This window comes from Neopelma chrysocephalum, unplaced genomic scaffold (genome assembly GCF_003984885.1).
Source record: "Neopelma chrysocephalum unplaced genomic scaffold, ASM398488v2 Primary Assembly neopelma1_96814, whole genome shotgun sequence".
Taxonomy (NCBI): Eukaryota; Metazoa; Chordata; class Aves; order Passeriformes; family Pipridae; genus Neopelma; species Neopelma chrysocephalum.
Genome location: NW_020925458.1, coordinates 1,356,574 through 1,374,437, shown reverse-complemented (window position 1 = coordinate 1,374,437; position 17,864 = coordinate 1,356,574). Strand labels below are relative to the sequence as shown.

Sequence of the window (17,864 nt, the reverse complement as noted above, 5' to 3'; positions counted from 1 at the left end):
TGATGTCCTTGTATTTCCTTTTTATACTTTTCTGTAGAAAACAATGTTTTTAAGAGCTTTTGAGTTGGGGTTTTTAAGCTACCTGTAGAATATTTGCAGCATAAAGAAGTTCCATAATTTCCCTGTGAAAAACCACTGATAACAGCAACATTACACTTTCGTGAAAAATTTTGACTGCTGACTTGGAAGCAGATACATCGTCAAATCAAAACTAAATAAACCCCTTCAACCAGTTCTTCTACCTTACTCATTTATTTTGTTTGTTTTGTAAAGTTGGATATTATCTATATTTATAAACTTGATATATAAAACTTCTCTAGGGAAGTATTTGCATTACAGTTGGCAAAATCACTCAGGTTAAATATTTATTCTCTATTAATCAGTTTTCTTCCCACTATGTTCAAGCAAAAATAATAGGCGACTCAAATCAGTATGAGTTTCATATAAGACAAGAACATAATGCTTTAGCTTCAGAAGTCCAAACCTATTTACACCACAATTGGTGAAAAGACTTATGTTGATTTCTGCAGTGGTGTATGAAGAATCTTTACAGCAATTTTTCTTCAAAATCTTGAAGTTTTAAAATGGGTTTCTGAGTGACCTTTTTGCATATGACCTTTTTGCCTCTAGTGGTACATTAACTGAGTGTGCTAAAGTTGAGTACCTAAAATTAGGGACAACTTTTCTCACATGTATTCTTAATTTTAATGTGTGTGTGAAGGTGAAAGAACCACTGCTGAATTGTCTAACTGCTTACTTACTTTATCATGCCTTTATTTCAGGTCTCTCTTGTCACATGAGTCTCTGACATCTACAACATTAAGCTTCTCAGAAGGTCAGTCCACTTTGGGCGTTAAACAAGAGTGGTCACACGGGTACAGGACACTTCCTTCTGTCCCTCCTGACCATGGTTTACAAAATGGCAGTGAGCTGGGGGATCTAGTTTCACCTGAAACATATATGTCCAGTAACCGCATCTCTAACTCATTACTGTCCTACTTGTATGGCATGGAAAATAAGCATTCCCTTTACTCTAGTCCTCACCATTCCTCAGCCCCATCTCAGTCAGTCCGCTCCAAAAAGAGAGCACTGTCTGTGTCTCCTCTGTGTGACGGCATTGGGGTCGATTTCAATACAATCATCCGTACATCCCCAACCTCCCTGGTGGCCTACATCAACAACTCCAGAACGTCGCCAGCAAACATCTCCCCACAGCCTGAGGTCTATGGACATTTTTTAGGAGTGAGAGGAAGCTGCATACCCCAAAATTGCTCTATTCCAACTGCACAGAAAGGCCTCCTCATGGCAAATGGCAATGTCACCTTCCCAGGGTATGCTGAGAATGGGGCCGGTGAGTACCAGCGGATGCAGCAGCTGGAGCAAGCCAGCTTGCAGATGGCTGCCACAGGTAACATGGTGATCCAGCAGGGCATGCTGCCCACAGACAGCCAGACAGTGGGAATCCTGAAAAATGAACGACTGGATGAGTTCTCAGGCCCTATGGTGGACATGCCTCCTCCACCCCTGCAGCTGCCACCACCTCCTCCACAAGGGCCGCCCCCACCGTACCACGCGCATCAGCACCAGCATCCACACAGCCTGCCCAGCCATGTTCACCCACTGCATGTGCCTCCTCCTGCCCCAGGCTCCCTGCTGGATGAAGAGGGTGAGCTAGATGATCTCAGCAGCAAACATGGCTGTCTCTGGGTTGACTGCGGTAAGCTGTATGACCAACAAGAGGAACTCGTGCGGCACATAGAGAAGATTCACATAGACCAGAGGAAGGGAGAGGACTTCACTTGCTTCTGGGCAGGGTGCCCTCGAAGGTACAAGCCATTTAATGCCCGTTATAAACTGCTGATTCACATGAGAGTCCATTCAGGAGAGAAGCCAAACAAATGCACAGTAAGTCTGAATTCTTTCTTTCTTACCAATTAAAGTCTCTCCATTACTTATGAAAATATAGAGAAGTTGTAATTCTGCCTTTTTTTTTTCCCGTTTAATAGTGTACTTTCTAAATTGGTCTGTGAGAGTGAATGTTTCTGTCTTTCCACCTAGATAGAAGGGAAAAGTATTCTTTAATTTGATGCATACCTACAGATAGGATTAGACAAAATGTTATTTTCTAAATTTATAAACTTTTACTGTAGACTGCAAACAGTGACATGGTGGACCTTCATAAAGCAAAAACTTAAGTACTTGCATGAAGGATACATGCAGGAAAGGTGCTGCAGAATAAAGGTTGCAATTTATCCTGAAATATTCTTGCATCGTGTTACACCTCTTTGATATGAGGAATTTTCAGGATCCTGTGTAATGATATAATGAGAAACTGAGAAAAGCTGGGAATTTTTTAAGGCAGTTGTTTGTTTTGTTACTATAAAAAACCAGACCCACAGCCCTGTTTCCACGAATATAGTAGAAATAAAGCACATAATAATTTTTCTGTTCTCAGATACTAGCAGTGAGCATTCAACCCCTAAAGTCATGTTTTTCTTGCTGTTTTCCTTAGGGTCACTGCAAGTCAGTCTCACATATAGATAGTCATGTGGGGTAATAATCTATCTGTTAAGAATCAGTTTATACATAGTCTCCAGTGCACCATCTATAATCTCTATAATTCAGATTCTTGATTTGCCTTACATATGGTCTGTATTTTGGATGACAGTAAGCTTACACTTACTATGTGTTTATTTAGTATCAGCAGAAAGCAACCTCACCAGTGCTGTTTTAAGTCCTCAGCATAAGCTAACAAAATGATAAATATATAATTTCTAGGCATAAGTGCTGATTATTACTCACTTGAAAAAAAATATATGTTTATGTTTGGTGAAATATAAATTGGTGCTTCGAGTCTATTTCAGTGTGTGCCTTGTTGAGTAGTTTTTTAACCATGATGTAAATGTTTGCTTGTACAGTACATAGAGAAAGTTTATTTCTTTCACTTTTGTTTCTTCAGTCAATCACCTTTCACCTTCAGGAAGAGTGGATATCTTCCCAGATTTCTCTCATGAATTTAAAGGACCCAGTAGAAATTGTGTCCTGACACTAGGAAGCCTCTTTATCCTTCCCTTTTGTCACACCAGAGGTTTAACTCAGGCTCCCTGGTCTCTAAATATTCTTTTAAATTCTGTAATATTCTTTTTATGCTCTCCAGATGTATTGGATCAGACCATTAATTTCAGTTCCTCCTCAGGGATTTCTCGTCAACTTTGCCGGGAGAGAGAGAATGAGGAAAAAAAAGAATTATTGTGAGTCAAGAAAGTAATTTTTCAAGGGAATATCACATGTAATTAAAGATATGAAAACAGGCATCATGAAAACTCACAGATGAGTGAGGACAGACAACAGTGTGAAGAAAGAGGGCAGGAGTGGTGAAAGAGCACTGAAATCCAAGTACCTAGGGTCTTTCTAGTCGGACAGTTATGATAAGGGATCCTGTAAGACTGGGGAAAGCATTGTTTTGGTAGCAGTCTATACTTCTTGCCCTGCCTGTTTAGAAAGGGTACTTGCTGACCTGCTCATGATTATAATTCCTCCTTGAGGATTCCTTATCTTTGAAGGAATCATCATTCACTGATTATTAATAATGTTTAAGTGGATAAGGTACTTCATATGATAAAGTTTTTGAAATTACTAAACTGAAACTAAAGTTCATGCCAAGTCATACTGTGTCACCAAAAATGAGAGATATTATCTGTATTAGCTTCCCAAAGAGTGATTGCTTTTTAAACATTAAAAGTTGAGATTAACTTTACTGAACTTAAGCAAGTACTGCTGGATAGCACCAAGAAGTTTGCACATCAGAAGGAGCAGCCAAATATTTAACTTGCTTTCATGTTTAGAATTGTGATGAAATGTAGAAATATTCAGGGTGGTATTATAACCCTCATAATGTGGGCATGCAAAAATGGCATTCTTTATCAGTGTTTCAGTGAAACAGCTTGCTCCCTTCTTTCTTTACTGTTTCACAAACGGTGTGAATTTGGAAAAATGTATTTGGCTTTCTGTTGCTCAGGGGCCATGGTCTTTTGATGTATTTAGGAAACTATACTTCAGCCAAATATCATACCTTTCTCACCAAGCAGTAAAATTTGCAATCATATCAATACAATTTAAGCTTTTAAACAGAGATTCCAAGTGAGATATTGGGAGAAAATTTTAAGCAAGGTGATAATGAAGTATGATTTCTGTAATTCACAAAAAATTATGGAAAAGGAATCTGAAACTTTTCACCAAACCTCTATGAATTTATGCTTTTAAGTCTAAAAATTAAAGCAATCTATTTGTAATCTTTATTTGTCTACCCAGAGGTTTTCTAGAATTTATTTTCTGGTTCTACGTGTAGGATGCCTCTTTCTCTAAAATTATTATGAAGTCATAGTCTATGTCCACTGCAGTTTGCAGACTAATAACAGGCAGTCTAGTAGACCAAGCAGGAAAAGGGAAGGAAAAAATGTCAAATACATAGCTGTTATGTGAACGAACCAGATTTACTGCAGAAAATATAGCAGAAGTACTCAGACATTAGGAGGAACTATCTCAATATATATCAAGGCATCCTGTAATCAAAGGCAGGCCGTTACACCAGTCACCCTAGTGCCATCACACACTATTCATTATGTAAGAATTGCATGTATTGATGGTTCCTAACATTTTGCAAGAGACAATCTTCTCATTAAACATATATTGCAATGGGTGCTAGTCAGTATATTTATCATGTCATTATATTTATTTGTCAGTATTATTTCTTTCTGCGCAGTTATGTATTGAAAGAATATTATTATACACTGTGCTGCATATCCCAGTGCATTACTGTGATAGTTAGTGAGCTTTACATCAGCAAGCATTACAAGGTTTTGGTGATAAAAGTTCAGGGTTATTTCCAAGTTGTATTGCTGTAATGCTAGTAGAGATAATGTGAAATCAGATACACAAGTGAACTTCATAAGATGAACTTCATAAATTCATTTTATTCTTCTGTATTATTGTTCTGTGATGATGAAATCATATAGTTAAGAGACTTGAGGAACAGCCAGGACTGCAGTACTTGATATGCTTATAGTTAAAATCAGAGCCAAGTAGGATATCCCTGTGACCTCAGCATCTGTTTTGCCACATCTGAACCAGTATCTATTTATCTATGTAAGAAATATTTGGAGTCATAAACTATAGCTACAAGCGATACTCTAGTCATTAGTTCCTGCTCGTTCTGGGTGAGCAGTCATCTTCAATTCTGAAAGATAAAACTGTTAAAGGGTGAGTAGTAATCGGATAGCAGCACACCAAAACATGTGATGATCAGGATAATCAGATCCAAAGTTAAAGATAAGCACTTTTAAGGTCAGTCCCCGAACATACTTGTTCCTTCAGTGCAAAGGTAACTAGCATGAAGTGGAAAATAATTGCATACCAATCCTGATAGATTTGTTTCGACCTGTTGTTCTTCTGTGAGTTGGGCTCTTTTTTTCCATCTTTAGCTGAATTTGCTGCTGAAGCTGCAGATTAGGTCTCATCAATTTGTTTCAATATAATATCTCTGTGTAAGGAAAAATAATAGTGTATTTTTCATTCCTGTCCATTTTCAGAAGACTCATTCTTGTTCTGAACAATAACAAAAAACCCCTGTAATTTTAAAAAGCATTAATTTTATGGAGTCCTGCATTTTCTTTTACCAATGTAGGTGACTGTACTTCGCCTTGCTTTATTAGGTCGAAATCTGTGAAGTTGAAGAGTAGATGCATGCAAGAAATTGAATTCATTTGGAATAGGAATTCATTAAATAACTGTTAAAATATATTGGGCTCCCTTACTGTTCACTAAAACATCTTTCAGGTTCTATTCCAACTTATTATACCTGGAAAACATTCTTCTTTTCAGTGACCTGCTTTAATGCCTAAAAAATTATTCATGACATGGTAATACATATTTAGTGCCTACTCCTAAACTTCTGTATATGAGGTAGGTATGGCATGTTCAAATGTGTTTATCCATTAATCTGTACATTAGTTTGAACTTTGTAGGAATAAGTTAAAGAAGAAAAATGTGAATGAAAAATTCATGTTGAAATGCAAGCAGTAAGTACACCAGTGGCTGAGATATATATAATCTGTAACATTTGCCAGCAGTTACCACACAATGGCATTTGAGGCTTCTGCAGATTTCCTTTGGATTAGAAAAAAGTAGAATTCCCAGTAGCCGTGGAAACTTCACAGTGGCAATTGGCAAATGCTGACCTTTTGCTCACTTTGTCTCTACCTGTGAGCTCATTTTCTGTTCAGATTCCCTTCTTTTAAAGTGCGCATTTTTACTTTTTAAGTTCAGCTGCAACAAGAGGTATTTAATTAGCCTTATTGTCATGCTGTGCAAACATTAAGCTTTAATATATTTATTCTAGTGAAAGCAGCAACAGCATGTAGTTAAGAGATAAATTCCAAGCTATCTTTTTACAGTTTCATTCAGATACACTGAGAATGCTTCCCCTTTTGAAACTGAATTCAGTCTTTTTTGTTTTCTGTAAGTTCTGAGTTGTGCTTCAGCACAATGCCACTAGCATTATTATGGAAAGTGTTACATGACAACATTTTTTTAGCACAGCTGCTTGATGTGATTTAAACCAATAAAATTGCTAGTATTCCTGTCAGATTTGAAACAACATCCATTTAACATCTGCTAAATATCTGAAGTTATCCCATAATACATCAGTTTACGAAGCACCTGAAACAGAAGCTATGGTGAAAAAAAAAAGAATGTGAAACTTAAAACAGTTGTATAATGCTTTTTTTTTTGAGACACAAGAAAACTTCTTTGGGTGAGCATGAGTATTTAGATAGATTTGTGTGTGTGCTATTTGAAGAATATATGATTGGAAAATGGTGGTCAAGATGAAATTTTGTTTAAAATCAGAAAATGCGTCCTGTAAAAATGATTGGGAATTTTTTTTCCATGTCCAGGCTTTAGCAGTGTGCCTTCATATGGTGTGTTGCATCTGGCATGTGCAAATATTTTATGTACAGTACACACCGCAGTTTTTTGATAAGAAAAGACCATATCACATCCTAGCTTGTACTGAAATCTTGACAAATCTAGAAACAATATAAATTTTCGAATTTGTTTTTGCTTACATGCTTGCAAAAGAACTTTTCACTATGCTAAAGTAGCATTTGAGCCCTTTGTCAAAAACAGTGTCAAAGGAACAGTAATTTAATTATTGAGTCAAGTTACTGAAAATTAGAAAATGCCAGGTTTGTAGTTTCCTGTTGCTGATTTTTTTCACTCAGTAAACAAACTGAAACAGAAATAACATGGAAAAGGCAGAGATATATGACTAATTAAACTATATCATGGTGTATAGATAGAGCAAAGTTGAGTTTTAATTTGCAATCATAAAGCTAAGACGTCCTGACTCTCACAAGTTTGTGCAATCTTAGTAACCTACTGTTTTTAGTTATGTTGTCCGAGCTGTTTAAAGAAAAAACAAATTATGAATTCTGGGTGTGCCTCCACAAACAGTTCAAACTCATGTGATCACATTAGATGGCATGTAGCCCAAGCTAATTAAACTTACCTCTCAGCAATGGTAATAATGATCTTTTAATATTATTCTCTCAGTATGAAATACGTAATGTGTCCATAATTCAAAATGTAATGATAGGTGCTTTTTCTTTGGCTGCTAAAGATGCACAGCTTCCACTGGAGTTCAGTGACCACATGAAGGCTTATGGTACCCAAAGTACTGACCCTAAATATCAAAACATCTCTTTATGTATTCAAAAATGCAAAGCAAGCTCCTTTCTACATGCAGATGTAGAACTCATGGTAGTGAAAAATGATAGTCAAAGAGCTGTATTTCATGTTACAGAATAAAAAAATTACAAAACATCTAATTTTATTCTTGTTCTTCTAATGAATAATTTAATTTTGATATTAAGTATTTCAACCAGCTTTTCTTGCCTTTTGGCTTAGATAATTGAAAAGTTAAAACAGAACTTTAATGAAATTTTGCAAGCAGGCATGTTTTTACTTTCTAGAATGTTGTGCTGGTTTAAAAGGTAACCAGCAGGGGAAATGAACTCAACTCAAAAGAGAGATTATAAGTCAGAATAACAATTTATTAAAATAATACAATAAGTACGATTATACAGACAGACAATTGGTTTTAACCCACAAAACCCAAATGTATAACCCAGCACCCTGGGGCATGAACAAAAGTGGTGTTCCTTGGCCCCCCCCGAGTCCAAAGTAGAGGGAGAGGGGGAAAAACCTGCTGGTGGGAGAGCTGTTGCAGTCTGGTCAAAAAATGGTGATTGCAGTCCAGTCGAAGGTGGTGGTCTCAGTCTGGTTGAGAACGGTGAGCTGCAGTCTTCCTCTGGATCCCATGAGTGGTAAAAAGGTTCCAAAACTCCAAGTTTATATATTCTCCAGTTCAGGCAGGAATGCTCAGTCCTTCCCTCAGAGTGGGGAATTCCATAAAAGGACATAAGGACAGGAACATCTTCCTATCTCGCAGGCCTCTTAACACCTAGTTTATAGCCTGAGGAGTCAGGCTGCTCTGGGCAGAGGGTGTAAATGCTCTATTGACAACAGTTTCTGGGAAATGGCATGGAAGACTATAGAATACACAGGTTTGGGTTACACCCATCCAGTGATGAATTGGTCCCAGCTGTTCTAACTAGGACACAGAACATGACTGTGAAGCATCCAAAAGTAGCAATGAACATTCCTAATTGCACGAATACTTCTGTTTGTATGGAAAGGTTTCTTATTTATTACCTCTCTGTGCTTGTGGATAAACACAAAGATTATATTTTACTTACTTTTATTTCCCTGTAGCATGATTTTAATAGAATATATTTTAGGTATTTTTCCTTGCTGTACCAAACTACAAATAAATGATAAACTTAAAAAATGAAGCACTCTTAAGTTTCATCTACTTGAAGTATGGAATCCTGAAACAAACTTTGCATCTGCCAGAATTTCACCTGCAAGAAGTTTAGAGGGTATTCTGGAGTTTGTTTTTTGTTTAATTCATTGGTTTTGGTTTTGTGTTTTGTTTGTTTGTTTTTTAAACTTGGATTTAAAACTAGAAAATTATTTGAATTCAAAGATGGGGGGGGTGACGGGGGCTAGGAGACTAATGCTAATGTTGTGGGTTTGGAGCACGTTTGTGTTAAGTATTTGGAAATTGGATTACTCTGCAAGCCATAAAATCTTTTTAAATAAGTTCTGCTCTTTTCTGCCAATTTTACTTTACATTTTCAGCATCCTTGCTTGGTTGATGCCTCAGTGTGTATCAGGAACAGAGAAGTAAACTTTGAAGCATTCAGTGGTAGAAAAGTCTGACAATATCTGGTGGGAAAAGAGAAAATGCAAGTTATGTTACAGTTACAACAGAAACAGACAGGGACCTTTCCCAGAAAACATTATTCTGTTTCAAAGGGAGGAAGAGAGAAGTAGAGGGAACTAGTTAATTGATTGTGCTGTGCATTGCAATGTTACTTCTTCAGAAAGGAAATACAGTTTTAAGTAAAAGTAAACATACTGTCAGCTTTATTCAGGTGATTGACACTGATTTCCTAAGGATTAAAGGTTTAATTAATGCTTCTGGTGTTCTGGAAAACTTCCCAGACATCTGAGTCTTATGGTTTATCTGTGAACATAGGTGTTAAAAACAAGTGTTGAGAATTAAGCTGCATAGAACAATCATTGGATTATTTATACTGAGTAATTAGGAAGTGGAAAAATGCCACATACCTTTCTGCACTAGTTAAATATGTTGCAAAATGAATGCAAATATATTCTGGAGCATTTGGACATACTAAGGTATTCTTTGACATTTCTTCAGCATTCAGATCTTATTTCAGATATTTTTACTGACTTCATGTTTAAAGGACTCAAGAGAAGGGACTGGTCCTGTGAAGTTTTAAAGGGTAAGTTGCAAAGCGATAGTCTCGTAGACGTTAGAGAGATTCCTCCAGGCAGAGTCTTGAAGTCTGTGACACACAATTCAGTGATTCCATTGATTTCTATGACATGTCTTGAACACAGGTTTACATAAAATCATAGAATCATTTGTGTTGGAAAAGACCTTTAACATTACAGAGTCCAAATGTTAACCCAGGACTTGGGAGAAGAAACTGACCCCCACTTCACTACAACTTTTTGGGTAATTGTAGAGAGCAATAAGGTCTCCCCTGAGCCTCAAGCACAGTAGTCCAAACACTGAGAACGCAAGAATCATCTTGATTTACTCTGATCCCTGAGCAATTCTGTTTTATTGTCAATATAGTCCCAATTAGGTGTGGAGGCATTTAGCAGATGTGAAAAGCTTGTGTACTTTTATGCATAGATACTTGCAGGGTAGGTTTCCAAAGAACTTGAACAGTATAAAGATTAAGCACTGTTCAGAACATGGTTATAGCAGACTCTCCTTGTAAGTGGTTGAAATAGACATCTTGTACAAGGATATTACCAAATATAGCCAGTGCAGTGGAGCCCTCTCTTCCAGAAATGCAGGTGCTGTTCATGTGTTAACAGTGTTTGAATAACTGATGAACAAACCTTTCTGAACAATCTGCATGGAAACGGTGGTCTTTTTAGAGATAGTCACTGTGAAGGTCTGTGTCTGTGTCTGTGCTGAACTAAAGAAAGGAAATTCAGAAAGAGGAGCTAGTGAGAATGCTGTGACTGTTTTGTCTAGAACTGCCGTGGGACTCAGTTCAGTTCAGTGCATCATGTTTTGTTAAATGTTGGTATAGCCACATGGTGATTGTTTTCTGGTATCACCTTTATCCATTCAGAGTGCTCATTTCTTCTGTCAATTAAAGACTGTTTCAATTTGGGTTTGATATTTTCTTAACATTATTTTTCGGGCTATACGGTGACTTTATGAGTACTCAGCTCTTCAGAATTAACACTCATAATTACGAAGTTCAAGGTCACAAGTGAATAATTTTAGAAAGATGTCACTGTGGTAGGAAATTTTTTCGAGAGCTGTTTCTACATGAATCTTGAAATGTAATGTTCCATGAAGCAGTGTTCTTGATTCAAAGAGTGGTTATAAATAATTTCCCGCTGTCTCTTTTCCCCCTCTTTGATTGCTTCGTATTGGTCATCAAGTGGCACAAGCTCAAGGAAAAGATGACAGCATGCCTTTTTGGTCCATTTCTATAAATACTTTCAAACAAAGTTAAATTTCTTTGACTCTTTACTATATTTTTTTACTGTTTAACATTTGCAGAATTGCCTCCAAGGTTAATCAGGTGTTAACATCAAGCAATGCCCCTTTTCTTCAAGGTCTGTCCTACTGCCAGTAGGTGTCTTTTCCTAGTAATGTTCAGATTTCTGTTTTAAGAAATTGCAGCTATGCAAACAAGCTTATCTGGGCCAACTATAAAAAATCATTGATTCTAATTAGGAGTTGTCACATAACAGAAAAAGACAATGCACCTTTTGTTCCATGAAAAGCCTACTTTGCCTGCTTGCAAAAATGCATGGATTTCTTTCCAGTGACTTTACATAATTGGTATGACAAAGCTTCATTCCTGTGATCTTACAGTTTCCAAATGACTCAGACATATGTGTCCAACTTTGTTTAAGTTATTTGATGGTAATCTGTTGCAGAAGTTGGTAGATGGCATGAGCGTGAGGTCTGCTTTGTTCGTCTAAAGGAATGGGGTATGGGTAAACTGAATTAACGAATGTTTATGTTGAGACTGCTGAAATTATTGAGAGCCCATTTTTAAAAGTGAGCTACTGTTGAGAAACAAGGTTGCTCAGTTCTGACTGGGGCACAAGGACTCTAGGGTTTTGAATGCCTGGATAAATGTGGTCTGAATCCATTGTGTAAATTAACAATGTGAGCTGCTAAGTTGTGACACTCATTTTATGTCTGCACCAGTGAAGCAGGTCCAGTATCACATAACTTGTCAAGAAGACATACAGATTGAGCAAATACTGTAGAAATCATTATAATTGATAGCTCTGCAGGCACAGCGACTGGAAATATGCAACATCTCCCCTTTTAAGCTCAGTGTTAAAGTCAGTTAAATGAATCTCTGTGAAGCCTGGGTTGGCAACATGACGTTTCAGTGGATCAATGGAGAGTTTAGTTCCAAATAAAAAGCAAGCCATCTGCAAGATTGTTCATCTGCTTTAATTGTGAGAATGTTCTCAAAAGTCTGTCATGCGGATTTGTGAGAGCTGACATTCCCTCTGAAGGCAGAGGTCTGCTGCTTCTAGTTCTGGTTGTCGATAATAGCTGAAGGGCCACTGAATGCAACACTAGCCTTGAATACTCAGTCTGAATCATCACACATCTTGAAAAATGGTAATGACTTCTTTGGATACTCATCTCCCATCATCCTTCAGTTATCCACAGTGAAAAGCTTTGTAGTAAATTTTTCCCTTTCTTCTATGTTTATCAGAGCAAGATGCATAGTGGTCATATGTTTTAGACAGCAGAAATAAACTCATGATGGCAGGTTCTGTTTCCTAATATTAGTTCTTACACTGCTTTCATCATAGTAGTATGTGGGTGCTTTTTTTCCCCCCATTATAAAAGGAGAGATGGGTTACTGAATCCATCATCATGACTTTTGCAGCTGAACTAAGGGTAAAATGTTAACATCCTGCTGTTCTATGCTATATTTTGCTGGTATGACAAACCCTCCAATGCCATCAAGCAAAAATGGTATTTTTTGGTATATGGTATATTTGCTGGACAGCAAGGAAATACCTGGCCAGTCTTTGAACCTGAGGGAGACAGAGAAGACTGCAGGTAGCTGAATATGGAGAATTCTAGATTCATAGAATCACAGAGTATTCTGAGTTGGAATGGACCCACAACTTTTAAGTGAATGGCTCATAGAAGGGTTGAATCTCACCTGTTATTAGAACTAGGCTCAAACCAACTGAGCTAATCTCAGGAATGCTCATAGGGAAGGAGGACTGTGTTCATCCAGCCCCTGGATGAATATGGCACTGAAGTTCTGATGCAATTTTATGTCAAAGATATTAGGAGTAGTTGAAGAAGAAGAAAAGATGGAAATGAACTGCTTTGGTAAGGATGTAACTATGATAAATTGTTGCAGTGAAAATACAGTCTTTGTAAAGGAAGGAGGGTGAGACAAATGGTGGTCTCTTTGTAGTCCCAGTAAATGAGAAAAAGAGTAGGTTATCCATCTCTCAGGCCTTGAGATAATGGTTTTTCCTTCAATAGTATGTAATATAACTGAGAAGCATGAGGCCTTTTGTGGCTCAGAGCACACTAGGCAAAGTTGCAGCAGAGTGAGGCAGCTGCATGTTCCTTGTAGAGGTAATGGGGGAATCGTGTCTCGGATGTGGATACAGAGAGCATGTCTAGCTGTCTAGGTGTAGGGATGTTGAACATTGTGTAACAGACTGTGCTGGTGACAGAGACTGGAAACAAATACTGTGGTGTGTCTTAGGCAAGCTGCTGCCTACATGTTTTATTTCTTCCTGCTGCTACTTGTTTCACTAGAGGATGGATGGAAGGACATGACTGCATAGTATAACTTTGATATGTTGTCACACAGAAAGGAAGCAAATTAGGCTACCAGGCTTTATATCATGTGTGATGAAGACATTACACAGGTTTTGGGCATTCTTGTTTTCTGCACACTTAAAAGTTGCATTTTTTTTCGCAGTTTTTAACCTTTGTAGACAGGATTCAATCACTTTTTTATGAGTGATGAATATTTTTTTTCAGTTTTTGTGAAATTCTGTGTGATGAGAGCAGTCCACAACACTAATCATGGATATGTCTTATTTGAATCTATTCTGGCATGTATCTAGAAAGCTCAGAATTTAGGCAGAGTCAACTCACTTCTGTCTGTAAGGCTGCATAGAAAGAATGTTAGTGATCCTGAGAGCCTACCTCGATGAACTAGTGACATGAGCCATACGAACAGCAAGGTCATCTCTAAAGTTCTGAAGGAAATAAAAAACACAGTTATACTCTTAGCTTTAGAGTGACTCTGGGAAAGATAGCAGAAATGTCCTATTGATGTTCTAGAATCTGACTCATTGCTGTGCTGTGGATTTGGAATATATACCCCATGGTGCTATGTATTCCATGAGTTTTCATTTTTACTGAAAGCCTTTTATTTTTTAAAAAAAACCCCTACTTTTAAAAACCCCTTTGTATAGGAAGAGTAGGCTGAATTAAATAGCTTGAACTATTTCAATTTTTGAATGGTACTTAGGGTTCTTTGCATTAACTCATAGAGTATTTTGACTTCCTTGACCAGTAGACTTTCTAGACACTGCATGTTTTTACTTCTGAAATTAAAAGCGTAGACAAAATGCAGTTTCTAATAATGAAACAACGTATATAAACACACATTTGATTTTTGAGAACTGCATTTTCTGATAGCTCAATTTTTGTTTGTTATAAATAGCTCTCAATAAATTACCTCTAGTGCAAAACATGCTGGGTCCATTTTGCTGCCTGTTAGAACACCAAACAAAGTATCTCAGTCTTGGCTACTTGACAAGTTCATGGTCTTCATGGTTTGTGGTAATAAAAATATGATAGCCTTAGTGTGATGTTTCAGAATATTCACAGGTCAGGAAGGATCACAAGTTTGTCTCTCATCTTTTGATGAGAGGATGGCAGGACATGAGTTAGATTGCTAGAGGTGTATTGCAAAATAATGCAGGTTTGGGCCACTACAAATAGCTAGGTTGCAAGACTAATTCTTTCACAGAAATAACAGATTTCTTTCAAGAAACTTGTATGATTCAGAAATATTTGAACAGAATCAAAACACAAGCATCCCCATACTGTGTAAGAATAGCTAAAGCCGACTCTGCTAGAGCTGTAAACAACAGCTAAACTGGTAAAACTTGCATTGAAATTCCAACTGGCAATGGGATACATACATTTTAAATAAAGCAAAATAACAGAGAAGCATATGCTATCTTGTCATTTCACTTTTACCGCTTAACATAATTTATTTTTATACTAATTTCAGAGTATCTGCTGAACACTTCATTTTATTAAGATATTAAACATATATTTTCCTTTTTCTTAATCTGAAGCCTGTCATCAGTGATACAGTAGTGCTCTTAAACATGGATGCTTTTCCAGTGTTGCTGTACAAGCCCATCAAATGCTAACCTGCTTTTAAAATGCATTTTTCAGTTAGTTGTAAGTAGAATGAAATACCTCTGTGTTTCAAGGGCTGATAACCGCTCAAAGAGAGAACAAAACTGATTTCTCACTTTGAGCAGGAGACCATCAATGGGAATGACAGCAGAATGGAGAAGTGGCTTCTCCTCTCCTGCCAGTGTAGAACGGTAACTACAAAACTTGGCTGATTTTGGAGTAGTATTGATTGATGACTTTTTTAAAAGGCATGCATGCATTGTGTTTTGTCTGTTGAAAGAAATGCTATAAAGGCCTTAGTTTGCAGCCAATTAATCTCCTAGAGTAATTTGTTTGCCTGATTCTGTTGCCAGATGCGCTGTCCAGGTACAAGCCACTTTTTGTAGTGGATAAAGAGACTTAACTCATAAAGGAATTTATTATGTTTCTTTGCTGTAAAGTACATTGATCTTGCTCATGGAAAATGTTAGTACTTTCTCCTTTGTTTGAACTGTACCTCTATTTTTTCAGTAATTGTTGTCTGTAACTTAGATCTCATTAGGATTATGCCAAGGTCACTGAATGGCATGTCAGCTTAATTACAGTGGCTTTCAAGCTGAGCAGTTCTGACTCACAAATAGGAATTCTCAGTTAGGTAAATGAACAATCTGAAATCTCAAGCTGCGTGCCATGCAATGCTTAGGTCCTTGCGGTAAGATGCTGAGTGAAAACTGTATTCCTTAGCTCCAGTAAACAGCAGCTAAATTCAAAAAGCCCTTGACTTGAAACAGGACTGAGCACCCTAAGGGTTGGCCATAAGTTGCGTTTTTTAGCTATCTTATTTTAAACAAATTAAAAATGAACAGTTTGTTATCCCTGTGTTATCTCAGTTGAAAAGCTGTATAACACTAGTGGTAAGTGTGAGACATCTGGTACCCTAAAGGAAAGATGTCTGTTAACAACAGAGTGACTTGTCCATTGCAAACAATGAAGTATTGAATAGTTCCAAGCACTCCACAGGAGGCAAAAAATTGAGGTCCATCCGTCAGGTTAGAAGTCCAGTTCTTAAGGAAAGGCATAAACAGCCTGTACTCTTTTACCCCAGAAGTTTCCATGTGTTGAAAACCATCTTCTTATAATTATGTTAGGGTATGTGTTTTTGCTCCAAAATCTTAGATCTTTCTGCAGCTGGATGATGCAACCCACATAAGAATTCTGTTTGCAATGAGAGGCAGCTCCCATTTTTAGTGATCTCTCTTTCTTTTTGTACTCTATGTTTTACCTAACTGACATCCACATATCTTATAAATCAGACTGCCATCTGCTTCTGTAACATAATTGGCTTCATTTTGCACTTCAGAGGTCTTTTGCAGTGGTGCTTATCTACACAGACATCAGGTGTATCTAATAAAAAATATCAGAATACAGAGGAAAGCAGAATACAGCAGGAAACAGAATCTTTTTTCATGCATTCCCAAGTAGATACATCCAGAACATTTATCATTTATGCTTATAGTCACTGTTTATTCAGATTTGATCAGAACTAACTCAGGTGTTTTTAAATACAGACACAACAAGACAAAAAGACATTTTTCCAGTTAAAAAAATGGAAGTGTACCTTTCATGTTGTCCCTAAAGTTAAAATAACTGAAGTGTCTGAGAAGTATCTGTTGGCAATAAACATAATCAGTTCTAATGGCCAGACCTAGGTAATGATCAAGGGTAGAGTTGGTTGCCATGATCAGGTGTGGTCCAGATCAAAGAGGCCAAGAAATGCACTCTTTCGAAAACCTTGTCAAGAGCATCTGGCATCTCTTGTTTCAAACCAGCAGTCTGAGGAACCTAGGCTGCAGATTTGATTAGGGCTAGACTGGAAACCTAAGTAGTCCATGAATAAATGGTTAAAAAGCAATAACTAGAACAGAGCACTAAGGACCAGAGATTCCTACCCAATACAGGATAAGGACTGGTGCAGGGCAAACAGGCATTAGGACTGAACAGTGAAAGGTCATCTCAGCTGTATCTTAGGGGGACTATCCTGGTTGTTCCAGGCTACTTTGCCAGCTTTACAGGCTTGCCCTTAATATCCTGGAATACTGATTTATGGAATCACAGAAGTTGCCAGGTGTATCTTGATTATTTTATTTAAGTTGAATTCTTCCTGATCAAAAAAGAAACACATGTGGCATTGTGTTGTCTGACTGGGACAGATAAAGCGCTGATGGAGAAAAGAACTTCCTGAGAGGCTCTTAAGTTTTCTGGCAAAGCTTTTACGTTGGCCTCAGTTTCTCAGGATGTCTGAGAATTGGGCTTTGCTGCAGTGGTTTGCCATCTCTCAAGTGCCTAGTTTGGGGAGAGTGAAGGAACTCTACAGGTCATTTGCCTGACCTGTTTCTCAGAACGGTATGTACACATTTGTGCATTCTGTATGATGTATACAGTAACATGCTGTAAGTATAATACTGAACATAATAAAAATACTGGACCATTTTAATGGAGGGAGAAGGATAAGATGGGTAGGTTCAGGATTCTTTAACATTTCATCTGTTTAATTCATTCTCAATAATTAAACTCCTAGGCTGACTATGGAATAGAAAAGAAGATTGTAAAGTAGAAGTGCTGTGTCCTGAAATTTAAAATGCACATGACTGTTGACTCAGATTTTTAAAATATAAAAATTTTTCCAGTTAGTTTGAGCTGTGAGTTCTGAGCTTTTCTTACGAAATCATCAATAAAATGAACCACTAACATGCGA

The 17,864-nt window shown here is 37.3% G+C and overlaps 1 protein-coding gene and 1 long non-coding RNA gene across 8 annotated transcripts in view; one reads left to right on the top strand and one right to left on the bottom strand.

The window, feature by feature from the left end:
* The window catches only part of GLIS3 (GLIS family zinc finger 3), a 157,953-nt gene that overhangs the window by 41,189 nt on the left and 98,900 nt on the right, over positions 1 to 17,864 (top strand). For all 5 annotated transcript variants that reach the window (XM_027709601.1, XM_027709598.1, XM_027709597.1 and 2 more), the window contains exon 3: positions 783 to 1,905. In XM_027709601.1, the coding sequence (XP_027565402.1) occupies positions 783 to 1,905 (1,123 nt within the window). The remainder of the gene's footprint in view (positions 1 to 782; positions 1,906 to 17,864) is intronic.
* Positions 5,379 to 9,977, bottom strand: LOC113981906. Of its 3 annotated transcripts, none has more exons than XR_003538561.1 (3): positions 9,754 to 9,977; positions 9,254 to 9,348; positions 5,379 to 5,539 (listed from the first exon to the last, which is right to left on the bottom strand). It is a non-coding gene; the product is annotated as an uncharacterized LOC113981906 (long non-coding RNA). The 3 variants fall into 3 exon arrangements; XR_003538562.1 differs by lacking the exon at positions 5,379 to 5,539 and adding an exon at positions 7,363 to 7,741; XR_003538563.1 differs by lacking the exon at positions 5,379 to 5,539 and having other exon boundaries at positions 9,212 to 9,348.